Raw genomic sequence first — 27,968 nt, forward strand, 5'->3', positions numbered from 1 at the left:
CATAGGTTTTACCTTTGTGTTTTTGTCATAATATGCTGGTGTGAATGTAGTAAAAGTCTACTCTCAATTTGCTTACTCTTGTATTTTGTGTGTTGTAAACCTGATAATTTTTCTTGAACTTGTATATCGAACACAACACACTGGTTAGGTTCAAAGTGGAGGCGTCCTTTATGAAGGTCTGTTGCCGTTTTTGTCCAGTTTTGATGTAGCCTATAGGTTAAACTGTAGGCCCACTCTACTTTAGGTCTACTTTAAGCCCTGCGACTTGAAACCTGAATTTCCCCTTGGGGATCAATAAAGTATCTATCTATCTATCTAACCTGCGACCTAGCCTACTGTCTAAGAGCCATGTCCTATTTTTCTTATAAGTAGCTATATTTCCAAGCTAGATTCACAAAAATCTAATTTAGTGCACTATCAGGTGGAATTCACCAGTCATTTAAACTGATCAAATGCAGCCCATGGTCTGCCCAGTTGATAGCCTACAGCCTGAGCCTACAGTACAAACCAAATTCAATAGCCTAGTAGGCCTGAATTAAAAGAAAAACACATGAATGTGTTGTACAAAGATTCTCCATATTGAGCAATTATGTTTTATTGGGTCCAACAGTTCTAAGTTGGTTTAACATTGATTATTTTCTTTGGTTTTCCTTGATTAGCATACATAGAATTAGTGAGTGGCTTCATATTCAATGCTGATGAGTTTACTTGGTTTAACTTTTTTTTTTACTGCAGACTAAGCTGCTTTACAGACCATACAGATTTGAGATTGGAGAATAAGCTGATCTACTATAGGAGCCATGGCTTTCTATAGCCTATTTTATTTAAGCATAAATCCCAAATCTGCAGAAATATATAGCCTATTTTTAAAGTGATTGGTTCCTCACGTGTGATGTCACTCTAGAAATATTCTCGTTTAATAGAGCCCAGTTCGGGAAGCTGAATTAATCGACTTGTGCATATGAGGGTCGCTAGTTGCACCATAACTTCATTTTCCTTTGGATGTTACATATGTTTCGTCAGTAGTTTTGTTGCATGTTGTATGAGGTGCGCGCGCAGCGCCACGGCCCATGTTCTTCGGATGTCTCGCACAGACCGTCGGGAACGCTCAGCTGCTGTGTGGATATGTCCGCCATGTTTTTCATGGCACAAGGAGCGGACCGCCCAAGAAAAAATATCTTTTAAATCAATTTTATCTCGACCAAAAATGGCTTTTAACACTGGATTTCGGTAGAAAAGGAGTCGATGATTTGGACCGTTGTGAGAGGAGGCGGGTCCCTTGTGGATTTCTACCGAATTTTTGACTGAATTCTGGCGGGATTCATGTTTCCTCCACATTTTGTGTTTTTGAGATAGGCGAAAACAATGAGTAAACTCTCGTTCCGGGCGCGAGCGCTAGACGCCGCCAAACCTCTCCCCATATACCGTAACAGAGACCTCCCGGACCTCAATGACTGCGTCTCAATCAACCGGGCTGTGCCCCAGATGCCAACTGGAATGGAAAAAGAGGAGGAATCGGTATGTTATAGTTTTAATTAATATATTTTCATCATTTGCAATCGCACATCGGGTTACTGGCATTCACTATGGGTTTTGCGCAAACCATCGTGCGTAACTGGCATGCGCCACACTCTTGAAACCTGTAATTTACGTAAATAGAGTAAAGAACCCAAAGGTGAATTCGCAAGATTTACACTTTTTGCGTATGGTGAGCTTTTGAGCGGGTAATAACTACGCTTTCGTGTTGTTATTGCGTCACAACCAGAGCGTAAATACCGTACGTGATTATCAAGCCAGCGGAAGGATACGGAAGGCATGCCGTCCGTATGGTGGACCGCTGCTGGGGTGCAATATTAGCAATAAAAGCTAGTCACTGAAGAATAATTTTCTACCTATCGGAAATCTAATTTAAGACGGACACTTCACATGTCCAATGCATTGCCCATACAATACCATTAACTTTGCAATTACGCCATGTCATCCCCAGTAACTAGTTGAAGTTAACTTTTATTTCATCAGTCCTTTTAACTATCATGAAATGTGCAAGCTAAATCATTTCAAGCTATCCAGCGTCAAAGTTAATTATCACAACTACCAAGCCAGTGCATTTTGGTTATGTTAACGTTCACAATATAACTTACTTCATAGCGAAGTTGGCCGAGCCTATTTTGCATATAACTGGCGTTAGCACTGTGTCTGTCCCTCGGTTACGTTAGCTAGCAAGCTAACATAATGCGTGTTGCAGGTTAGTACCAGTGATCTGCTTTATTCAGTAACAAATTATTAACATTGTAACGTTTGCTAACGTTAGATAGTTAGCGTCAGACATATGCATTTATTAGACTGGACTGGTGCACTCCATACGTATAATAATACTAATGCATTGATCATAACCCGGATATCTTAAAATAAAGTGTACTGTTAAAGATGATTACGTGTAGTTTGGATGATTAACTAGTTATTCTGATGGGTGTCTGCTATCTCCCGCTATGTGTACAAGAGGAGAGGAAAAGTACAGCCAGTTTATGTGAGTCATGCAATTTCCTAAAGATGCTGTCAAGGGCATTACTATCTCTGAAGCGCACAAATTCAGGGAATCCCCCACCTAGCTTCCATAGATAGCGTAGTAAAATGTTCACTAAGCATACTGGCCCGGTAGTTGAGCTATAAATTGTGAACATGGTGCTAGATTAAACGTCTGCCTTAATACAGTGTCTATAGTTACCTGAGCATTGTGTGAAATTATCTCCCTTTCTTTCTGGAGGCCTCATTTGAATACTCTTGCAAGTATGATTAGTAATATAGTCATTAGGTTCCATGTGTTTAAGAATGACTATCACAGAGCATATGGGCAATATCCATAACAAGCAACATGTTGTCTTAATTCCCTTGAGGTTTACTCCTTCCATAGATGAATGTAACTTACCTTACCTACCTCTTCTATATGTAACTAATAGGGTACTCCTCTTTCAGAAGTCTATCAGTATCCTGTTGAAAAACTAAAAACCCTGAAACCATTTTTTAGGGAATAAATATCAACCCATCCACACTAAATGCACCAACAAGTTTACAAGGAGCAGTAGACACGGGGGCCCTTGCTGTTGCAGTTCTGCATAAGTGATAGACCAGACTGGAGACATGTTGAGTGATGTTGCACTTGATTTCATCATCGAATTGTCCTCAGAAGTCTTGCAGGAGACAAACGGCAGTGCTCACTGTCAGTTCACACCAGCTGTTCTCCCAGTGGCTCTCCTCACCCTTATAGAGTCACATTGTGATGCAGTACAATAAGAGGGGCAGTAGTTCTGCAACAAGACATTCTGGTGTCACAGATGGCAGATGGAGTGTGAAGGCGAACATGTGCTGTCTTTCTTATTAAAAAAAAAAAAATATATATATATATTATTTTATATATATATATATATATATATATTATTTATTTATTTATTTATTTAGGGTAGATGTGTATGTTGTGCTCTTGTCCCCTAAAAAGAGATTCGGATTGCTTAGATGTTCTGTTTGGATGTTCTTTTGTTCATCATCCTTCTCCCTGCTTTCCCTGCTTTCTCTTCCCCTTTTACCTGTTCCTCCCCCCAGGAGCACCATCTCCAGAGGGCGATCTCGGCTCAGCAGGTGTTCCGGGAGAAGAAGGAGAGTATGGTTATCCCCGTGCCTGAAACAGACAGCAACGTCACCTATTATGACCGTCTGTATAAAGGAGAGTTCCGCATTCCCAAACAGCTGATCCACATTCAGCGTGAGTAATATCTGATTTTTTTGACGTAGACATGTCTTTAAGAATGGGGTTGTCAACATTTAAAAATGATACTTATTCATTGCATTCATGAACACGAAGGACATTATTTCCATTAATTTACACATTAATGTTCAATTGCTGAATATTCAGGCTGAGATTATAAAAATAATTATTGTAGTATATTTTTGTAGGTGTATTTCCTTTGCCTCATTCACCACATCGATTCCTTGCTTGCTTCAATTGACATAATAATGACTTTTGACTGAATTACCTTTTATCCCTGTCAGCTCTGGGTTTGGACAATGAACAGCCAGATTATGACATGGATTCAGAGGATGAGACACTCCTCAACAGACTCAATAGGAAGATGGAGATCAAACCTCTGCAGTTTGAGGTCATGGTGGATCGACTGGAGAAGGCTAGTGCTAACCAGGTACTACATCCTGTATCACATGTAGACAAAGATGTTTAAGATTATCCTCCCCTAACATTTCTAACAACCTAACACGCCTAACAAGCTCTTACCCATACTGCCGCACTAAGGCAAAAGGTCGTAACTTTGATTTTGGCGAAAATTAGTTTTTGTCATTATTAGGAAAATAAACATACGTTTTATCATGTAGACAAACATCAAGTTTCAATTCGGTTGCGTTTTGAGAGAAATAAGGTGATGTTTTTGCCGTAACTTTAAAAAGCCAAGTGGAAACTGTGGCAGAAGCCCGCAACGACAGATACGTCTTTATGCCTTCCTTTCACTGCCTTTGCTACTGAACACTCGATTGAAGTTACGGTGCGAAGTTACGGCAAGCTGTCTTCTGACCGACCATCAACGTGAAGTTGTATTGCCGGCTGGAGTTATGTCTCTATGTCTGCATTATTCAATTAAATCACCTAAGACACACACTAACTTCAATAGTAGCCTACATGTTTTGCAGTGCTTGCTTTTTGTTACATTGATTGCTTTGAAACGTAGCCTAAATGCCAAGATCAAGGAATGACACATGCTGGTGCATTAAAGATAGGCTAGGCTATCAAGATTAGCCTAACTTACTGTAAAAACCTAAACTCAACAACATATTCAGTAACAAGCGGTGCTTTAGAGCATGGCTTGTAGCCTAGGATATCTTAATTCACATGACAACCCGTAATACAAGGCTACATGTCAACTGGAAAAAAAAATGTTTCTCATTCTTAACAACCGACGAGAAAGCAAATCCATTAAATCTGCCACAAGTTTTTAAAGCTGGCTGCCGGCTAGTCAAAACTCCCAAGTTGTTACAGGCTGTCAATTCTATCTATGCAATCCTAAAGTTTAGTGAAGCTGTGGGTTAGTGGCGAAATTAAAGCTAGTCGCATATAAAATGACCAAATAAAGGCAACCAATCACATCCTAATCTACCTAATTTGTGTGGAAGAACTTTGCTTTATCATCTGCATTTGGTTAAGTTTCCATTCTATCCAGGAAAATGTATAGACCTACAGTGTTTAATCATAATTTTTGAAAAGACCTACACACATCATCAAAATGTATTCCTGATTTCCTGATAATAATGCAAATACTGCAAATAAAATCCCAATAAATAATAATTCCTATGTTTTCACTGAAACTTTTCAGCAGACATTAAGATGCTACAATGGGATGATTCTGAAATATTTTTGCTGGTTATCGAAATAAACAAGCCAATGAGTCTAAATTAGTGCCTCATATCCAAACAGAAAAATCTGTCAGAAGTGACTGTCTATGTGGTACTAGTACGAGTATGAAATACAGAAAAACCACACAGAAGCCATTCTATCATAGTGAGTCCAATAGGGTTAATATTGCTTACATTTTAAGTGAAAGTTATCATAACATTGTGCTATAAAATAGAAGTTAAGGTATTTTGCCTTAGTATGACCAATTGTCATTTTGTGGGCAATACTAAGGCAGAATACAGTAACTTCCAAAAAAGGTTCAAAGGTCAAATTTGAGTTCATTTTTTTTGTTTGTAGAGAGATTAATACAGGTATACTACAACATGTGAAAATTACAATATTATACCTATTACTCAATTGTCAGGAAATTAAGATAACTTTTAAAGTAATTTTTCTCAATTCCACACTCTGGTGAGTTAAGGTCTTTTGCCTTAGTAGGGCAGTATACACTAGAGGTCTGCAATCCCGCAGTAGACCCGCGGGTACCGACGCAAAAGAGTGCAGTGTGGGACAACTTTTGAAAGCTCTTTGCGGGAGCGGGCGGGATGAGAGAGGTGCGGGACAAACCGATGATTCACTGCACTCCCGCAAATTAAATATGTGCGTAAAATTAAATATGGAAACGATTAAAGTAGTGTTCATAACTATAGTTCAGCTGGATGTTCTGTTAGGCAGCATTAAAAAACGGGGTTTAAGCATAACTGATGGATAGCAGCCCTATAGCCTATATTGTCGTTTACGTGGGTTCAATTTGTTCCTGCTGCTCATTGTCAACCCCCGTGAGGACCCGGGGTAGAATAGGTCCCCAGCACCCCCTTGCTGATTGTAAGAGGCGACAAATGGGGTGACTTGTTTGCCGTGAGTTGCTACCCGTGTCAATGGAGGAAGAGATCCTGGTACTTGAGGAATGTGTCTTGCTGCGGCTGGCACAAGTCTAACACAGTGCTTTGGCTCCTACTTCATTTTGAATGACCCGATCCAATCAATCGACTTGTCAAAGTTTGGGACAATTTCATGGGACCATTCTTTTTTTCATCCCCAGAAGGCTTTGGCTGAGGGTCAATCGAGTGATATGAACTATTTTTGTTTAAATTGCTCGAGTATACCATCCCTGTATCCTTGATGCACATCTGAAGGAGAACAGCGGCTCTGTGTATCCCCTTGTTGGACTCCGAGGTGGGTGAGGAGCAGAGATGATGAATTCCAAATCCACTAATATGGCTACTAAACAACCCACTAAAAGAAGACTGCTGAGTCGAGATTTGGAAACCCCCCCAAGAAACTGATCATTGGCAGAAATTTATAGTCCTTGAATCCTTGTCACCAGATATGCCTCTTACGAAGTTGTCTCCTTTTGCTATACGGAAAGGCATTACAGGAATAGCAGGTGTAGTTAAGGACATCAAAAAACTGCGGTCTGGACAAATTCTGATTGAATGTTCTCATGCAGAAAGTCTGTTGCACTGCAATGCACTAGGAGGTGTACCAGTACGAACTTTCCCTCACCCCTCACTAAACAGTTGTAAAGGTGTTTATCCCTACCAGGGATCTGCATGATATGGAAGAAACTGAAATAGCTACTGAATTGAAACAACAAGGGGTGACGCATGTGAAGAGAATAACCTTGAGAAAAGAAGATAAAATAATGAAGACAGGCACTTATATCCTGACCTTTAACCTGCATGAACTCCCTGAAAGAATCCTGATTGGTTACCTAAGAGTGCCCGTAGACCGGTACACCCCAAATCCCTTGAGATGTTTTAACTGCCAGAAATACGGCCATGGCTCTGCTGGATGTAAAAACAAGTCAGTTTGCTGCAAATGTGGTGAAGAAGGACATGACTCTGTCTGTACAACACCACCAAAATGCTGTAATTGCTTAGGAGATCATGCAGCTTCATCAAAGGATTGTCCTGTATGGGTCAAAGAAAAAGAAATTCAAAGAATCAGGGCTACCAAGAAGATAAGTTACCCAGAGGCATGGAAGCAGGAGGAGGAATTCCCTGTGTATAAATTCCAACAAACGTTTGCCTCTGTTGTTAAACCCACTATGAAAACTATTGATTGCCAAACAGATTTAACTTGGGTGACCAAAGACAAACCACAACCACTTAGTGGTAGCAAAACTTCTTGAGCACTCAAAGTCAGGCTATGATAAGCCAGACCTCTGCAAGTCAGATTTCAGTTGTGTCAGTAGAACCCACTCAGTCATCAAACGAAAAGAAGAAACCATCCAGCACTACAAGTCAATCCAGAGCAAGCCAAGGAAATAAAAATGGGAATTTAAAGGATATAGAGATGATGGATGCTACAACCTCACGTAGTCGGAGCTCCTCCCCAAAATGTAGCAGCAAGGGGCCTGTTCCAGTCTTTCCCCCTTGATGCTTACTAGCCATATTATTCAGTGGAATTGTTGTGGTTTAGAGCCAATTTTTCTGAACTACAGAATTTAACTGCTTTGTTTAACCCTCTGGCCTTCTGTCTTCAAGAGACTCTCTTATCACCCAACAACCCTATGTCTCAGAAAAATTATTTAATGTATAATTAATTGGCATATGGCCCAAACACTCAACGTCCATCTGGTGGCTCAGCTGTCTTAGTAAGGAATGACATAATTCATAGTCAGCTTATTATAACTACCAACTTACAGGCAGTGGCAGTTCGTTTAACTCTACATAAAGCTATAACCTTGTGCTCCATTTATGTCCCACCTGATATGTCTATAACACTGCAAATTTAGTTGAACAGCTACTATCCTCATCCATTCTTCTAGGAGATTTCAATGCACATAATGTGGTGGAAATCACTCTAATGCCAGAGGCAAAACACTAGAAGACTTTATTTCTAAAAATGATTTATGTCTGTGGAATGATGCATCTTATACCTACCTACATCCAGGGCATGGCACATACTCAGCCATTGACTTATCCATATGTGATCCTAATATACTGCTGGATTTTTCCTGGCGAACCTTGGATGACCTTTGTGGGAGTGACCACTTCCCCTTGATAGTATCATCTACAGAAGCGGATATACAATCAAGAGCCCCAAGATGGCAACTAAAGAAAGCAAATTGCAGGGCTCTACAGTGCGCCCGCTTTCACACTCGCGCATTACGCGCAGTAAAAATGATGCCCGCGAAAGTGCAAAAAATATTTAGGCACACTGGTGCTAATGACTTCTAACCATGTCAATGTTTGTCTGCAAAATACACCGCAACATCGAGAAGCATTACTGGTGCAGACCATAGAATCACGTCGCGAATGCAGCATAAAAACTACACCTCCCATCAACGTTAGCAGTTTCGCGTTGTGACTCGCTAGTAGTCGCTTCTATCAAATCCAAGAGTGCGCAGAAAAAGCGGAAAGTTAGACTAGCCAGCCAAGATGCAAAGATTGAAGAAATTAGTTCTTCTATCCACCAAATTCATTGGATATAGGAGGAACAGGATGAGATTCTGAGAATGCAGTGAGAGAAGGAAAGGTAACCTAACATGCCTTTAAGCCCAGTTGACGTATTGGCTGCAATATGCAAAATATAGCTGTAGCGAACCGGGACAAAAGTAGCCTCCCGTAATACTCCCATTTTATTCAAAGGTAGAACGCTACTGACAACTCCAGGCTTCCACGCATGCTTGTTTGTTTACACTGAGTGTGTGTAAGTGCAAAACGAAAATAGGCCTAACGTTTGCCTACTGCCCCCATCAATGCAGATATTTCAAATAAAAACTGAAAGTATAAAACATATATCCTTGATTAGCCTATGTTGCGTTTTGTGGAAGAGAAAATGGACTGTTTTAGTAGTAGTATTAGGCAGTATGCAGTCAGATAGGTCACCATGGGCATATTTGGATTAGCTACAGATGGATTCACAAATAAATAAATTAGCCTACATTTGGCAGGATACTTGATATACAGGCTAAATGCAAATATGGCAATGTATTATATTATTTTACATTAACAAAGTGTAGGAAAATAGAACAGACTGAAAATAAAGTAGGCACTGATCTTTAAAATCCTGTTTCCTGTAGCCTAAATGTTGTCAGTCATTCTTAATATTCGCAATTGGTGCACTGGCATGTTTAACTGTTAGCTGCAGTATAATGTTAGATTATGTGTAAGTTAAGTACAGAACTGACTGTGCGCCCACATTTTTGTCTGTGCTCCTAATTTTTTTTACTTGGGCGCACAAGTGCTCCTGGAAAAAAATGTTAGTGTAGAGCCCTGAATTGGCATTTGTTTCAAGGCCTATGGACTCATGAACTCAGTCAGATGCCTCAGAACATGGAGAAACCTGTACAGGTTTTTACAGACACATTAATTGCAATTGCAGACGAAACTGTCCCAAAGACTACTGGAAAGCCATACCGCAGGTCTAATCCATTTTTTGATAGCAGCTGTAAAAAGTTTGATAACAGCTGTAAAAAGGCCATTGAAGCCCGGAAAAAAGAGAGACTGTTTAATAAACATCCAACAACAGAAAATCTCACCAAATTAAACGTCTGCCGAGCTCAAGCACGTAGAACCATCAATGAAACAAAGTTAGAGGAAGTATGTATCAAGCCTTACATCCAATACATCTCCAAAGAAGGTCTAGAGTCTGAAAAAGATGAAAGGCAAAGGGAGGTGGATCACAAGTTCAGCACCTTAAATGCCAAGACAGTCTTTTAACTACAAAACAAGATATAGCAAACCAGCTTGCAGAGACATTTGAAAGGAATTTATCCATGGAAAATTGCCACCCTGATTTTCAAGCCTTATGCATAAAGTATAGTATAGTGTATATATACTCTTTTGATCCCGTGAGGGAAATTTGGTCTCTGCATTTATCCCAATCCGTGAATTAGTGAAACACACACACAGCACACAGTGTACACACAGTGAGGTGAAGCACACACTAATCCCGGTGCAGTGAGCTGCCTGCATCAACAGCGGCGCTCGGGGAGCAGTGAGGGGTTAAGTGCGCCACTTACTCGACGCACCAGACCTGTAGCGCGACAATGTGACGTCACAGAAGCGCCGTAACCATTTATACTCACGCGTTGTGGTCACGACACTAGTTGCAATATTCTCCTGAACAGAGGTGTCGCTGTTGTGAAAAGATAAAAAAACGCTAACTACGTTACACAGCAGAAGAAGCTGCATTAAGAAACACTAGTAGCAGAGAATGTAAACGGGCTCTGCTATTAGCTAGTCTCTGTGATGGTACTTCAGACTTTGGTTGCTACTATTCACAACTACCACCATCATTATCATCTAGTTTCCAAGGTGTGCGCACAGGTAGATAGATAGATAGATAGATAGATAGATAGATAGATACTTTAGTCATCCCGAGGGAAATTTTAATCATTTAAACAGTTTAGTTAGCTGGCTAGCTAGCTAGCAGCTGGCTGAGTTTGTGTAATTTCCTGAAGTGGAAAGAGATTTTGTTCAGGCCTTAATAGATATCCTTTGTTTGAAAATAAATCGTTTCTATTCTTTCCTCTTAATTCCATGTGTTGCAACTCTCGCTGGTAACTTTATTAACTTATCCAGCAAACTATTACAAATTCACGACTGTAACAAAACACTGCAACTCTCGCTTGCCCTCGAACTAGTCCATCTTCCTGTTTCCACTTTGTCGCGCTCGTCTGAAAAAAAATGAGTGGTGCGCTACCTCGCGCTACCTGGCTAAAATCCTGGCGCGCCAGCAAGATCTACGTCATTTTGACGTCACGGTGTCGCGCTACCGGTCGGGTGCGTTGAGTATGTAGAACGCCTTAGGTGCCTTGCTCAAGGGCACTTCAGCCGTGCCTACTGGTCGGGGTTCGACCCGACAACCCTCCGGTTACAGGTCCGAAGTGCTAACCAGTAGGCCACGGCTGCCCAAGGAGGAAGAGCAAATAAAGGAAGAGCAAAGACAATTGAATTTCTAGTCAGATAAAACTGAACCATACAATCGACTTTTTACAATGGAGGAACTCTTATGTTCTATAAGAAATTCCCATGATACTGCGGTGGGCCCAGATCAAATCCATTATCAATTTTTAAAACACTTGGCTCATGATGCTTTCTCACCTTTTTGAACTTTTTAATATAATCTGGGAAACAGGAAACATACCCGAAAATTGGCAAAAAGCTTTAATTATACCCATTCCAAAACCAGGAAAAGACCACACTGATCCCAACAATTATCCCCCAATTGCTTTGACAAGTTGCCTTTGCAAAACCATGGAGATAGTGGTGAATATCCGACTCGTATGGATGCTTGAATCTGAAGGACATTTGAATAATTTCCTATGTGGTTTCAGACGAGGAAGGAGCACAATGGACCACCTTATAAGATTAGAGTCTTTCATTCGTGATGGTTTTATCAGAAAAGAACATGTGATAGCTGTCTATTTTGATCTTGAAAAGGCGTATGATACCACCTGGAGATATGGCATTCTAAAGGATCTGCACTGCATGGGTTTTAGAGGACATTTGCCCCTTTTTATATCAAATTTTTTGTCCAATAGACATTTTCAAGTTCAAATAGGAACTACCTTTTCAAATCCACACCTACAACAACAAGGAGTTCCTCAGGGAAGCATCCTCTCTTTTTTTTTTTTTTTTTTTTTTTTTTTTTTTTAGCATCAAAATCAATAGTATTGTAAGTGCAATTGGTCCAAACTGTTTTTGTAGTCTCTATGTTGACGATCTCTGTATTTGCTACAGAGGGAAATATATGAGCATTATTGAAAGGCAGCTGCAGTTATGCATAAATAAAATTAGTAGATGGTCAGTTGAAAATGGTTTTAGGTTTTCCAAAACAAAAACTGTATGCACACATTTTTGCCTACTACGATCTTTGCATCATGACCCTTCACATTACTTGGATGGTGAAGTCATCAAAGTAGTAAAAGAGGGTAAATTCTTTGGACTTACTTTTGATAACAAACTATCTTTCATTCCACATATGAAGTGTTTGAGAAATAGATGCTTAAGAGCTTTGGACATTATAAAATATAGCTATACAGAGTGCTTGTGAGATCCCGATTGGACTATGGGAGTATTGTTTATGGATCAGCAAGGAAATCATACATACAGATGTTGAATACTATTCATCACCAAGGTCTAAGGCTTGTTCTGGGGGCTTTTGAGACTTCCCCAGTACAGAGTCTTTATGTGGAGGCAAGTGAACCCTCACTTCAAAATCGGCGCTTGAAACTCTCTCTTCAATATGCAGTCAAGCTTAAAGCATGCAAAGATAACCCAGCCTACTCAACAGTCAGCCACAGCAACTGCCGTTGTATGAAGCTAGACCAAAGTATATCAGTCCTTTTGGAATCCGAATAAGACCCTACCTTGAGGATCTGAACATCAACATGGACCGTGTAACGCAGACTCATTTTTGCTCTATTCCCCCGTGGAATTTGAGACAACCTGAAATTGTTAAGGATTTAAGTCACAGGAAGAAATCAAGAACCCACCCAAATGAGTACCAGCAGCAGTATATGGACGTGCGATGTCACTTCCCCTCCCACATTCCCATTTATACTGATGGTTCCAGAGTGGATAACTGTGTGTCATCAGCAATGGTAGTTGGACAGAATCAGTGTAGACTACGAATACCAGGAATATGTTCTCTTTTTACGGCTGAGGCTTGTGCCTTATTTTTGGCACTTGAATATATAGATCAGACTTAACAACAAAAGTCTTTAATTTTTACAGACTCTAGATCATGTCTCCAGGCATTGGAATCCTTAAAAACTGACCATCCTATTATTGTCAACATCCTTGATAAACTAGAAAGACTAAAGAACCAGAACTTGAATGTAGTTTTTTGCTGGGTCCCAGGCCATGTTGGTCTGAGAGGAAATGAGAAAGCGGACAGTGCTGCTAAGCAAGCCCTTAACGAAGAACTCACAGAATGTCAAATCCCTGCCGCAGAGCGGTACAAAATATGACCGCCGCCCAGTCCAGAAAAATAAATCACGCTGAAAGGCCTATATGATTCTAACTGTCTCACTAAATTGCATTATCCACACTCAATTCTCACTGGTATCTGCTAGACAACAAGTACCAAAACATGATTAGTTCATAGATTTCACATGTAAAATTCATTTTATACAACCCCACCCCCATCTTGTCTGTTCATAATTCTGAGAAATTCTTGAATTGTGTGCATGTGTGTGTGTACATGTTTATGTGTGTGTGTGTGTGCGTGCGTGCTTGTGTGTTTGCCTGCGTATGTGTGTTTGTGCATGTGCATGCATGCGTACATATGTCTACTGTGTGAGTATGTGTCATACGTATGATTACTGTGAATGTATGTGTGTGCGTGTGTATCTGTTTATGCACATGTGTGCACATGGAATGGGTTAAAATGACCCCTGGAGGCAAACATATGGAAAAAATTGGTCATCCTAGGCCCTACGGTTCTCAAGACATTCAGAGAAAACTGTGTCTGCCCTACCCTCCTTTTGGGGGGGGTCCAGTACAGTGGGGGGGCTACAGATCAAAACAAAAAAACGATGGTTCCATGCTATCCATGTGGGGTTACATGCCCACCAAGTTTCGTGTACCCCGGTCTTTCAGTGTCCCGGGAATCCTTGTTGGTGTACGGTCACTAAATGTACACATAAATTATTTTATTGTAAGGCCCCCCATGAACGAAAGTTCACAAAACTTGGCATGCATTGGAGGGTGTCATAATGATCCTACACTTTCAATTTAAATTGCAGTTTTGACCATGTCAGCCAGAGATATTGTGATGAAAACACCTAATTTTTTGCTTTTTAATTTTTTTAACTAAGTGGCTATACATGAAATAAGTGGTAATGGGATGGGTTGACATGCCCCCTTAAGACCAACATACAAACGGTTCTCGAGATATACATACGGGTGTCATAATGATCCTACACTTCCAATTTCGTGCAGTTTTGACTATGTTAGGTCACAGATACCTGCGATTACAACACCTCATTTTACTTTTTTGTGTTTAACTAGGTGGCTATACATGAAATGAGTGGTTATGGAATGGGTTGACATGGCCCCTTGAGATCAACATACAAAAAAAAATGGTCCTCCTAAACCCACGGTTCTCGAGATATTCACAGAAAACTGTGTCTGCCCTACCCTCCTTCGGGGGGTGCAGTCCAGCGGGGGCCACAGATCAAAAACTAAAAACCATGGTTCCATGCTATCCATGTGGGGTTACATGCCCACCAAGTTTCGTCTACCCCGGTCTTTCAGTGTCCCGGGAATCCTTGACGGAAATTTTGACATGCAAAAAAGAAAAAGAAAAACAATCTGACTAAACCTTCGCTGCGCGGCGGTCATAATAAGCTAGATGAAATCCATCCTACTGTAAGGAAGAGACTATTTTTTTCTCAAATAGTCTATACCAAATGCCGTATAGGACATTCAAGACTCACTCATAGCTTTCTATTGAGTGGTGAAGATTCCCCATTATGCCAATTTTGCAAAATGCCTCTGTCAGTGAGACATATTTTGATCTGTTGCCCTGCCTTGAAAACCAAAAGACAACAATTTTATCAATTCTATAGCTGATGTTTTTAGTAAGGTCCCACCTTTGAAGGTTTTAGAATATCTTATTAGCATAGATTTTAAGAAACATATTTAAGTTTCTGTAACACACAATGCTCTGGCCATTAAATAGCCTTAGTTGCAGAAATGGCCTTAAATTAAACAAACAAACAAACAAACAAAACTGCTCATTGTCAAAACTCAAAATCGAAAGCATGACAGAGGAAGAGGGCACCAGGCTAGGCCTACTTCATTGTTAGCCTACATTCAGAACCAAGAAACTGACATCTGGAGTCTTTCTCAGGGGTGTGTGCTCCTTTCGTGAGACAGAAAGAAAAGCTGAATAGGCTGTCCCTCCTGCATGCGGGCTGGAGCGGGACATCATGTTGTAGATGCAGGCAGGAGCGGGACTAAAAATGACACATTAATGGGGGGAGCGGGACAGAATATTGGGGAGCGGGACAGGATATTGGGGAGGCGGGACAGAAATTATTGGGAGGCGGGACAGGATATTGGGGAGGATGGGGACAGGATATTGCGGAGCGGGCGGGGAGCTGGACAGGATATTGGGGGAGCGGGGGGAGCTGGACAGGATAATGTGGGAGGCGGGGAGCGGGACAGGATATTGCGGGAGCGGGACAGGATATTGCGGGAGCGGGACAGGATATTGCGGAGCAGGCGGGACAGGACAGGATATTGGGGGGGGGACAGGCGGGGAGCTGGACAGGATATTATTGGAGCGGGACAGGATGTTGCGGGAGCGGGACAGGATATTGCGGGAGCGGGACAGGATGTTGCGGGAGCGGGCGGGAGCTGGACAGGATATTGCGGGAGCGGGCGGGCGCGGAACTGAAAAGACCTCTAGTGTACACTTGCCTCTCTTCCCTCCTCTACCCCCTTCTTCTTCTACCCCACTTTGACTAGTACTTTTAACGTCTGCACTCTCATGACTTTAGTAAAAGTATTGATTGATGCAGTAGTAATTCCGACCTAAGGTCTCCTGTGCTCTGTAATTTGAATGTTGTTCCTCATTTTGGTAAGCTGCTTTGGATAAACGAATGAGTAAATGTAAAATGTAATTTGTGTAAATAGAAGCTTTAGTGTTTTAAAATGACGAAGATGTACTGTATAAGACTGAAACGTTACTATGGATTAAAGTTTCTGGGAGCGTCTAACAGTGTACAGATCCTTCTTTTGATTTTTACCTTCAGTTAAGTTTTGATCTAGCACCTGTAAAAGTTGTTGGATGTGCGTACCCTACACTCTGCTTTTTGAATAGAAGCTCTAGTCCCACAGATTGTCACATAGACTTGTGGACATTTATATACTCTCTCTTTACCAACATTTGTCCAGCAAGTTTGCATCTTCAATTTTAACTAGCAGGGTCTGCATTCTTCCTTCTAACTCTCCTTTCACCCCCACACATACACAGCTGGTGACTCTTCCGGAAGCCAAGCTGCTGCTGAACGAGGACGACTACCTCCTGAAGTCTGTGTACGACTACTGGATGAGGAAGCGGAAGAGCCGGCAGTCGCTCATCCCACAAGTCAAACAGGAGAAGCGCGACGGCTCCACCAACAACGATGCCTATGTCGCCTTCCGCCGGCGCACAGAGAAGATGCAGACCAGGAAGGTCGGTTGCTAGCTGCTTCTTTTGAGTGTTTTTACAGCTTATTTCTCTGTGTTGCAAATTGGTGTCTTAAATGACCTTCACGTCAGTATTTGTCCAGTTTTCTTTTCGATATCTACAGCTGAGGCAGTATTAGAACTGATGGGAAAACATTTTATACATGTTAATGTGTGTGTGATGGCATGCCAAAAAGGGGAGGGTGATTTATTGAAATTTATTCATCTGTTTGGCCAAAAATGAGATGCATCATTACAGTGAAATGGTAGCTCTGACGAAGCATTTCATACATATTAACTATGCAGGGCTTTGCCAGGTGTTGAATACTGATGTGCTCTAGCTTACTAGGGATGACTTAAAATCTGTCTATCTCCCTGCAAATCATGTGTAGTTATCCACAGCTTACCATCAGTCACACACGCACACGCACACCATCTCATACTCAGTAATTGTACTGTGTCCACTACAGAACCGTAAGAATGATGAGGCGTCATACGAGAAGATGCTGAAGCTGAGAAGGGAGTTCAGCCGCACCGTCACCATCCTGGAGATGGTCAAGAAGCGGGAGAAGGTCAAACGAGAGCTGCTGCACCTCACGCTGGAGGTGGTGGAGAAGAGGTGTGCACAAACGCACATGCACAACAATTTACACATGTGCATGCAGTCCATCAATTTTACATACACCAAGGCATTCTCTAATACAGACTGCATGCATATTCTTGTGCATATGTCCTGGCATGGATGAAGATAAGAATGCAAATGCATGCTTCACATAGAAAAATGTGATGCTTAAATAATCAGCACACACTGAAAACAGGAACACAGACTGGTGCTATCAGCATTGTGCAATCACTGTTGAAAGCCAGCAAAACCATTAGTTGTTTTTTTTTTTTTTTTTTTCTTTCTGACATTTGTTATGAAGTATCCAGTTCCACCTTGTATATGTATAAGTAAGTATATTTACTCTTTTGATCCCGTGAGGGAAATTTGGTCTCTGCATTTATCCCAATCCGTGAATTAGTGAAACACACTCAGCACACAGTGAACACACAGTGAGGTGAAGCACACACTAATCCCGGCGCAGTGAGCTGTCCGCAACAACAGCGGCTCTCGCTAGGGAGCAGTGAGGGGTTAGGTGCCTTGCTCAAGGTGCCTTGCACTTCAGCCGTTCCTACTGGTCGGGGTTCGAACCGGCAACCCTCCGGTTACAAGTCCGAAGCGCTAACCAGTAGGCCACGGCTGCCCAAGCCGAAGAAGAAGAGGTAACTGTAATAAGGATAACTCCTATATATTTGCTCATTATTTTGCACAGGTATCACATGGGTGACTTCTCGGGAGAAATTCTCAATGAAGTCAGCGCTCCTCTGGCTGAGAAGCCAGTCTACACCGCTCCCATCACTCTGCCGAATGGAAACCGCTACAAAGTGGAGAACAAGATCAAGGTTATTATTGTCATACAGCGTTTCCGCTAGTGGCGGCAGGTCGTTGCTAATCACACCATTTAGTCTAGTGTGACTTGAGAGGGACAGGATTCAGGAACTAAAGACAGGCCCATCTTCTGTCTGACTCACGTCACATTAACCCATGCATTAAACCACATTTCACTTGAATGCTTGAACATACCGATAGTTCACGTTGACAATGAAGAAACGCTTAGCTTACTTCGTTTATGACAGAAATTAAGTATTGTGCTAACATGTAGAAACACAACCCACAACACTGCCTTTATTTGGTGCAAATCCTCCGCGAGTGCATACAAAAAGTTTTGCTTTAATCTAATTTACCTTCGTTACTACCAGTCGTTGCTTTTTCCCAGCGTCGATTCGCGATTGAGTGCGCATCTAATGTAACAGCGGTATCTTCGTGGAGACATATACTCTCCAGTTTCATTTTTGCTGTTGTTGCGAGCGAGCTAATAGGCTACAATATGGGAAATACCGTATTTTCCGGACTATAAGTCGCACTTTTTTTCCATAGTTTGGCTGGTCCTGCGACTCAGGTGCAACATATTGCCTACTATGCTCCAGGACAATATTTAGCGTCTCCCCTAATTCTGAAGCAGTGGCACCACTAAATGAAGAGGAAACACTGAGAAAGTTAATGTTTTAAATGGGCTACATCAATACAATATATAATATGTGAAGTGAAACTGGACGGGCCATAATAACCTCTGACTAGTTTTAGGCTACTTATTGTTAAATTGCAATGTGAGCGGCAGCCAGCAGGGGAGGATACGTCGGCAGGATTATTTAAAAAGCAACTGCAACTACATTGTGCGTCTGCCCTGATTCTGATACCGTGGGGGTATTAATTAAACCAGGGCGGGCCGCCATGCTGAAATAAACATAGTGTTTCCTCTATCATATATAATGGCTCTGTATCACAGACACAGCAGAAATTTCTAATGTCTTTGGTACTTAAGCCCAGTATAAAATTATTTCACTTGAAATGTCACATTAGAAGCAAAATACTGGACTTTGTAGACTGGTGATATTTGTATGTGGAGGTAGGGTCATAAAGTAGCTTGTGGTTAGAACCTCAAATATATCCCATTCAGGTTCTGTGCCCAAATTCAGGTGTGGATTTGAAAATCAGTAGTTATGTACAATTTTGAAATGTGTTAACCTCAGGCATAGATGTTAACACAGGCATAGATGTTAACTCAGGCATAGATGTTAACACTGCCTTATGCCTTGGATATCGCTCTTCTTCTTTCAGACACACAAGCCCGGCCCACAGCACCCGCACCACTTCTCCATCAAGCCAGAGCCACACTTTGACTTTGTGCGGCCGCATAAGAAGTACACCAAGAGGCCCAAACTGGACCCGCTACGCCAGCCGAGCCGCATTGAGAGGCAGCACACAGTTAACAAGGCCGACCTCAAGCAGTACGACTTCCACAGCTCCGGAGAGGAGGACTACCCTCTGGTCAGTACCTCACTGAGGAGTGGTTAGAGGCAAACACGGAAGGCGTGCTCTTTTACCTTAAAATAATTTCTTTAAAAAAACTCCTTTTGATGCGATACTTACTTACAATAAGGAGAATGGGGGCTCTGACATTGGCAATATATGAACGCCGATATACGCCTGGTATTCCACTATGCAACATTGCATTGTTGTCTCTTGTTGGAGCATGCCCATTTTGTTGGGCTCGTTCAGACTAATTTGGTACCACCTAGTGCTACATGGGTGTTCAGGATGTTGAACAACAATTGGCTGTCGGTGTAGACAGCCATGAAATGGTCCTTTTTCTTTCTGTCTTTGTGTCCGTATGTTCTTTTCTGTTTTGTTCTCTTGTGCTGTATCACTCATTATTTCCCTCACACCCCATCCAGTCTCCTACGTCAGAGCCAGATGAGGAGAATGACCCAGATGGAGTGTTTGCTTTCAGGCGGAGAGCTGGCTGCCATTACCTCACTGTAAGTCCTACCGCCAGGGGCAGATGGCTGGCATTTTACAGAATTATGGAATTGCTATACACACACACACACACACACACACACACACGATTGCCTCCTGTAAGACTAGTGTCCTCTTCTTTTTTTTTTCTTCCTGTCCACTCTCTCTCTCGCCTTGAAAACCAAAAGACAACAATTTTAGCATCAAAATTCTATAGCTGATGTTTTTAGTAAGATCCCACCTTTTGAATTTTAGAATATCTTACTAGATAGATTTTAAAAAACATATTTAAGTTTCTAAAGCACACAATGCTCTGGCCATAAATACCCTTAGTTGCGGAAATGGCCTTAAATTAAACAAACAAACTCTCTCTCTCTCCCCACTGAAGCCACTCGTGGACCAGAGCTCCTCTCCTCTGTGGGGTCAGGTGGACCCGCTGCACCAGCGGCACTCCCTGACGGCCCTAACGGTGCCACGCCGCTGTGTGGGTCTGACACGCAGGAGGGTGGGACGCGGTGGCAGGTAACATCACTGTCCGTCACGCCACCTCTTTACTCTCATACTGGAACAATTCAGTTCTCTCCATCCTAATTACTGTCGGGTGTACTTCTGTCTGTATATGGGAAGATTCAGGATGGTCTCCTTATTTGTCAAAGGATTGATAATTCTATATCTGCTGCTTGATTGTGAAGTTGATATTTATGTTATATTTCCTCGCTGGACTAACAAGAATCTACTCAGTGAATGACTTGTATAATAAGAATAATGCTTAAGCTTCAAACAATACTTAAGCTCTCCAAATTGTCACACATAAATGTTTAGCTCTGAGCATTGGATATTGCTTTTAGAGACCACCTAAACATGCCATGCCATGTTCAAAGTGTCACCCTTCATCCCTCCGTCTCGTCCTCAGGGTTGTGCTGGACCGTGCCTCCTCCGACCTGGACCGCGCCTTGCGACTGCTGGACCCGGACGTTTTCTCCTCCTCCCACTCCTCACCATCTCCAGCCCTCGACCCCGTTGACCTCAGGCACGACCCCTCGCACACCACCCAGTTAGCCTTGCCTCCTGCGGAACGCTCCCTGGAGCAAATCCTCAGCGACATCAAGTCCTGCAGGTGGCGCTGTTTCCGCCCACGGCCCGCGCAGGAGGAGGGCCATGGCAACACCAGGAAGAGCGGCATGGCGGCGGAGGGCAGGACGCGAGAGGCGCCGGGCAAGAGCACGGGCAGCGCCTCGCACGCTAAAGCTGCAGCCACAGGTCCGTCATCACAATGGCAATCAAAGAATATGGACTTCAGCCTTGTTCTAGATCCATGTAGTATTCTATCACATGCAGTCTTTATAATCAAGTCTGATCATTGTTTTTTCAGGTTAACATTTAGTTCTGCCTATCTTAGTCTTCCGCAGGCTTTCCTAACTCAGGACCCCACAAAAAACACCCCTTCGGCTGTTAATGATTATAAACAAATCCATGACTCAATGAGAAGGCATGATTGCATCACCACATAGTTGGTGTATGTAGTCATCAGACATGGTTTTGTTATAAAATAGCATTCAGCAACTTAAAAAAGCAACATTTCTGTTCTTGCATTACCTTCAACATCAGTATGTTTTGTAAATTCTAGACATATTACCTTAACAGACTTAACAATACTCTGTCAAAATAGTTACATAACCACTGCCTGTAATACACTTTATATGTTGGATTTTCCAAGTTGGCTCCACAGAAATCAGCTTAACGTATTCACGTAACGTATTCAAACTTTGGGGACCATTATGTTTTCCTGCTCTCAGTTTTGATGAGTAATGCTCCCATAGCCAATTTAATTTAAGTGTGCTTGCTTGATGATTTCACCCCACCGATTAATCTTTGGTAATTTGTCAGCCATTAGTGTCTAATTTGTTACTGGTGGGTTCACAATGTTAAGTGGCTTGCAGCATCTGAACCATGAAAGGATTAGGCCTCCGTAGGCTTACAGTGCAGAGCAATGCCAGGGCTTCCCCTTGCTCTGTGTGTGTGTGTGGTCTGATGACCGCCCACAGCTGGCAGAGCGCTCTCGTTCAGCTGACTTGTCACATTCACCTCTGCTGCCTCTACTTGGGGAAGTCTCTCCTCCAAGATGTGGCAGATAGAGTCTGGCAGCTTCCATAGTGATGCTGACGGCTGGCTGCCCCAAGGCCTGTTTTTCTTTTGTGAAGAACTCTCAAAGCATCCCAAGATTTTTCTTTTCATTTTCTTTGACTGAGCTCAGGCAAGGTCACTGTTTCTCATACTCCCCACACCCTGTCTGACAGCAGCCGTAAATGGCCGATGCAGTAGAGGTGACGAGCTGCCCCGGCCTTTTTTGATAACCTTGGCATGCCGAAAGAGATCCAACAGTAAGCCTGCACGAATAGAGGGAGGTATTGATTTCACATCGTTATCACACCCAGTTGGGGTATCCAATTTATGAAATGTTCTCTCCAGTTTGTTGTTTACAGTGCCAAGTGCTTTAATTTGTGATTTAATGATCTCTATGCACCATACATGATGTAGATGTAGAGGTTAATGTTGAATTACTCACACATTCACACCTTAGAATTTCGTAGAACTGAAGAAGCAACGGAGGTTGATTTGTAATTTTATATCCAAAAATGTAATTGAACACTTATATAACGGGAAAGACTACTGCGTCACCTCCTCCTCAAACACTCAGAAGCATCAAGTCAAATTATGAGAAGGATACATCTTGTGCCTGTCCTTCATCAATATCCATATAATGCAACCACACCGTGTAACCAGACATGCCTCCTGTGTGCTGCCCCTGCCTGTGGAGTTCAGACCCACAGGTTTACCTTGAGGCTTGTCCAGCTTCACTGGTCTGACTACAGCCCCATAGGCATAGCTGGGGTTACATAAGTGTTCCTCTGCAGGAGAAATTACAGAGCACCAGGCAGTAACCAACAGCAGGAGAGGAAACTATGATCTGGGGAACAAACTTGGGAGAGGTTTGGAAAGCTGCTGGCTGCCATGTGACTAGCTTGATGTTTGGGCACCGCTGGGAAAAAGCATGGTCTGGGAAGTGCAAATGAGGCAATGCTATGGTATTTCTCAGTGTCAGTTGGTGTCACGGAGGAACCTCTCAATAGAGAGTGGAGTTTTTTCACATTGTATGGTGTCTTTAATGCTAACATCAGCAGTTTCTCTATTTGTTATGCTGCAATTCTCTCCACTCTGTAATCAGGGTTTAGAGGTTTAAGTTGTTATACATGTTTCATTTGAGAGTGACAACAAATCTTATTTTAAATTGGGCTGCTATACTATATAAAATAGCACATAAGTATGCCATCATCATTGGGCGGTGGTAGCGGTTAAGGAGCTGGGCTAGCGTGCAGTAGCCTGTAGGGCGGTGGTAGTGTAGTGGTTAAGGAGCTGGGCTAGCGTGCAGTAGCCTGTAGGGTGGTGGTAGTGTAGTGGTTAAGGAGCTGGGCTAGCGTGCAGTAGCCTGTAGGGCGGTGGTAGTGTAGCGGTTAAGGAGCTGGGCTAGCGTGCAGTAGCCTGAAAGTTGTCGGTTCAATTCCCAGCTTCCACCGTTGTGCCCTTGAGAAAGGCACTTAACCTAAAGTTGCTCTGGGGACAATGTAATCCCTTGTAATATAGTTGACATATGTAAGTCGCTTTGGCTAAAAATGCGTCAGCCTAATGTAATGTAATGTAACCAAAATAGCACTAAGTATGCCATAAACATTGACCATACTCAAAATAGCACTAAGTATGCCATCAACATTGACCATACTCAAAATAGCACTAAGTATGCCATCAACATTGACTATATTGAGTGTTACTCCCCTCTGACCTCATGTGTTGGGGAATGGTATTACACATTCTTCCAATAGCCCATGAGGACAGCCATTTCCCTTGCTCTTGCTTCTTATTTCGTCTGTGTTTGTCTGTTGATGTGTTGTTTTTGTCTTTATTTAAATGTTTTTCCCCCTCTATTTTTTTCCTCTCCGGCTATTTAATCTCCACTCGACTGTATTTGTGTGTATGGTGGTGGTGGTAATCCTGCTCGTTCCCTGTGTGTGGTGTCTGCAGAGGCCATCACAGAAGAACAGTACCAGACCCACCAGCAGCAGCTGGCCCAGATGCACAAGCAGCAGCTGGCTCAGGTCCTGCAGAGAACAGCGGCAACTCCCTACGCAGCACAGCCCGAACGCAAGGCCACACAGGTACATGTGATGCAGACACGGGACGCACGCAAACCCACATGCTCACCATCTAGTCTACCATGTGTACATAAATAGTCACATACAGAGAAACATTGAGTTGTGGATATGTCCTTAAAACATACCCATTTGGACATGCTTACCAGTGCAGACATGCATATCTTGATCCCAGCTGCATACGATTTGTGACTCACAAACAGCACAGTGTTTCTAAGTGTGTGTGTGTGTGTGTGTGTGTGTTCTAGACTGCCAGCTCAACGGAGCGAGTGTTAAAGACCCTGGATTCGGCCAGTGCACACTTTGCTGCCTCTGCATTGATGAGCAGTCCTCCGTCAGCCAACAATGAGAACAAACCCCACCCTCGAACAGTCAACGGCGTCGGCCCCGGTTCAGGTACAGCACGTTTGGTGAAGTAAAAAGTCGAGATATCACGGCCGAAATAAAAGTAGAAATAAAATTAGTTTTCACTGCTGAACAACAACCATTAAACACTCTCAAAGCCCTTTTAAATGACCGTAATTAGTGTACTTTAACACCTCAGTAAACTGGACACCAATGTCATTCATCCATACGATGTTGCTGTTCTAGTCCAGTGAGTAGTCTACTTGATATTATCTTGGTTTGTAATTATTTGTGAACTTTGGCCATTTTGATCTGTGATCCTTCTAGGAGGCTCCAGACCCCTGAAGTTCACCAGCACCTCTCAGAGTGGCGGCGGAGGAGGCAGTCCCGCAGTCCGCTCCTCTTCCTCTCCGGCCCGCGATAGCCAGGGCCTGATCCGTGGTAACGGCAGCAGTAGCAACAGCAACTCAACGCCCCAGTCGCTGCCCCGCGGCCATGCCCACCTGGGCAGTGTGAGCGCCGTGTCTCCAGCCCACACGCACCTCGGCGCCCGGCCCTCGGCCCCCTCGCCCTCCGCCTTAAAGCTGGCCGCTGTCGCCAGCAGCTTGGACCGAGTGCCCAAGGTCACGCCAGCCAGTGCCGTAGACAGCATTGGCAGGTGAGCCACAGCAGCAGACACTAATGCGTGACCCCCACTGACATTCACGCTTGGTCATCTATACCACCAGCACTACAGCAAGCATACTATAGGAAATATCTCCACCAAGACGTGGTTGGGCAGACTCCATAGTGATCCTGATAACCAACATAAGTCTTGTTTTTCTCCACACATCCTCATGCTTAACTGTAGATGTATGTGGAACACAGACTACACATATTATTCTGCCAGAATGGTTGAAAGAAAACTAAGATTAACTCCTAGTTGTTATTATTTCTTTATTTTACAGTCTTCCTTTTGGTCCTATTGTTAAAAGCTTACCTGGTATTCACTGTTTATGTGTGTGCCTTTTTATGCAAGTTCCGCTCTTTTGTGTTTAGGGAACATTACATACTGTTAGAACTCAGACATGTGTTGTGTGTTTTTTTTTTTTTTAGGGAGAACCATGAACCAGAGAGATTGGCCCTTAATGGCATATCAGAGACCACAGTGGCAATGGAAGTGACATAACCTCACTCCACGTCATTGACCATCATGCCATTGAACGGACTAACCTCCAAGACGAAATGCAAGACCACTTCCTGCCACTAGGGGGCTTACTCGCAGAACAGTACCTAAATTTGCAGCATATCAAAAAGAGATTTGTCAATATACATGTACATTTTGTAACATTGGGAATATCACTACCTTGTAAAATAGTATATTTGTATCATTAGTATCTTATTTCTGTTACTTGAATTCTAGATACTTTTTGTCATCATGCTTTTGCACTTGGAAAAAAATGGCAAATGACCGCATTCAAAAAAAATCATTATAAAACAGGTGCATCGGTTTGTGTTAGGATCATGAGCATGAAATCCGGTCCTGCATCACTCATTTTACCTATTTATTTTATGATGTTTACATTTTTGTATCTTGTACAAATAAATCAATTTTGTGACCACAAAATGCAGAAATGGATGTAGCTAGAGCATATTATGTTGTGCTTTTTTCTTGTTGCAAAAGGAAAAAGAGCCCGATTTGATTTGGTTTCACAAATTGATTTTTTGTTTTCTATTTTTTTTTTGTATATAATTATGCGGCATTCTCTCATTTGTCCTCTGTCTATTTCACAGAGGTGATTAAAACATTTTTATTTTTTTATTTAGTCTTAATTGTTTTTCCTGTATCTGCCAAACAATCTCCAGGTGTTATCCATAAGAAAAGAAAAACTATAATGTCCGTTTGATCATATTTGTGTTTAGAAAAGAAATTGTGGCTAAATGCATACATTGATTCATTGTCTGCAAATACCAGTATGTTTTAAGTATTCGTATATGCCTTTTTAAATGAGTGGGCTAACGCCAGTCAAAAATTCACAGCTGTAAATCGTTTTTGGTTTACGTTGTGCAATAACGTTCCATATTATGGACAACTTTGCCGAGATTGCCCTTTGATGTAGGGGGCAGTCCTATCGAAACCCTATCTTTTTTTCCCCCCTCTTCAATGGCAAGTAACAAGCAGAAAATGGATCTGGTGGCCATGTGCTCTGACATACTCCATGATGAGTATAGTCTCCATGCGTTGTCAGTATAGTCATTTTCTTCTGTACATCCATTTAGTATCCATGCACAATGTCCAAAGATTTACATTTCCCCATGCTACTTGTCCTTGAAGTGATACTGACTTAAAAAAATATGCAGGGAAATAAAAAATTGAACTATATCATATCACATTATCTGTTGGGCTGTTTCTTACTATGCTGGGATCTCTTTCCGTTACAAAAGTCCAAAGGGGTGGCATCGTTTCCACTATGCCTGTAGTAGAGGTCCTGGGTAAGATTTGTATGCACTTCATTTAGCGGAGAATATCTCAACTGTTATAAACTAATATGACCCCATTGAACAACGTGGGATGTGTGCCAAAATCTCTACCCGGGACGAAAGTCCTGAAAATGACCACAACAGATGACTTATCACACTACAGGTGAATGGGACTTTTTTTTCCCTTTATAGATATCCCCATACATTTCTACCAGATTAATCTTCATATTAAGAGAAATACTTTTTGTTTTACACTTTGCCTAAAAAATAAAATGAAATATGCATACATATAAATTCTTGAAGGTACAGATATTATGAGGTGATCACAATGTTTACAATGACCATGAAGTGTATTTGTACGAATTCTGGTTTGATATTTTTAATTGTGTTTTGTTCTGTATTGAATGGAATTAATTGTATACAAACAAGGAATGCATAAGTGGGGTCAAAAATGACCCCAGCGGTTGTTTTTTTGCAATATCTTTTTATCGTTTAATCTTCCATGTATTCCTCAAATAGGTTGTCTTTGACATGAGGCCATTTGGATTTGTATCTAATTGGTATATTTTTAAAGTAATTGCATTTTTTGTATCAGTACCACACTTTTCCATATGTGGGGTCAAAAATGACCCCAAACATTTTCTATGGAATTTCAAAGGTTAACCCTAGGAACCTTTTATTTTTATCAACTGTGACTATCAGGTATTCATTTACCGGTGTATTATCAACAACTTTTCATAACATATCAATGTAGGTGTCAAATTACAAAAATTACAAAAAACTGCATGTTGCCCTGAGGCAACATTGAACCATAACGTACTTGCATATAGCCATACCAAATATTCTAAGTAGGGAAGCACCTGTATATGTGAAGTGCATGAGTGTGCTTCATGAAGTTTTATAGAATGCCATCACTATGGTTGAGTATGTGCCCTGATACCAACATCCATGGCTTTTTGATGTTGGGGTGA

At 42.1% G+C, this 27,968-nt stretch overlaps 1 protein-coding gene across 1 annotated transcript; it reads left to right on the top strand.

Annotated features, from left to right (window-relative positions):
* Positions 1-1,065: 1,065 nt before the first annotated feature.
* Positions 1,066-26,904, top strand: epc2 (enhancer of polycomb homolog 2 (Drosophila)). The gene is made up of 14 exons (XM_048239731.1): positions 1,066-1,518; positions 3,598-3,757; positions 4,045-4,190; positions 16,394-16,594; positions 17,058-17,206; positions 17,901-18,030; positions 19,307-19,516; positions 19,924-20,007; positions 20,376-20,509; positions 20,901-21,247; positions 24,065-24,198; positions 24,441-24,588; positions 24,865-25,195; positions 25,633-26,904. The coding sequence occupies exons 1-14, from the start codon at positions 1,366-1,368 to the stop codon at positions 25,703-25,705; spliced, it is 2,400 nt and encodes a 799-aa protein (XP_048095688.1). The 5' UTR covers positions 1,066-1,365; the 3' UTR covers positions 25,706-26,904.
* The last annotated feature ends 1,064 nt before the right edge of the window (positions 26,905-27,968 follow it).

This window comes from Alosa alosa, chromosome 3 (assembly GCF_017589495.1).
Source record: "Alosa alosa isolate M-15738 ecotype Scorff River chromosome 3, AALO_Geno_1.1, whole genome shotgun sequence".
Classification (NCBI taxonomy): Eukaryota; Metazoa; Chordata; class Actinopteri; order Clupeiformes; family Clupeidae; genus Alosa; species Alosa alosa.

What these genes read in the sequence shown, in the direction of transcription:
- epc2 (XM_048239731.1), top strand. Translation starts at nt 1,366, where the DNA reads ATGAGTAAACTCTCGTTCCGGGCGCGAGCGCTAGACGCCGCCAAACCT. An exon ending in ACAGCTGATCCACATTCAGC is followed by an intron (nt 3,758 to 4,044) that starts GTGAGTAATATC and finishes TATCCCTGTCAG; the next exon opens with CTCTGGGTTTGGACAATGAA. An exon ending in AGGGTGGGACGCGGTGGCAG is followed by an intron (nt 20,510 to 20,900) that starts GTAACATCACTG and finishes TCTCGTCCTCAG; the next exon opens with GGTTGTGCTGGACCGTGCCT.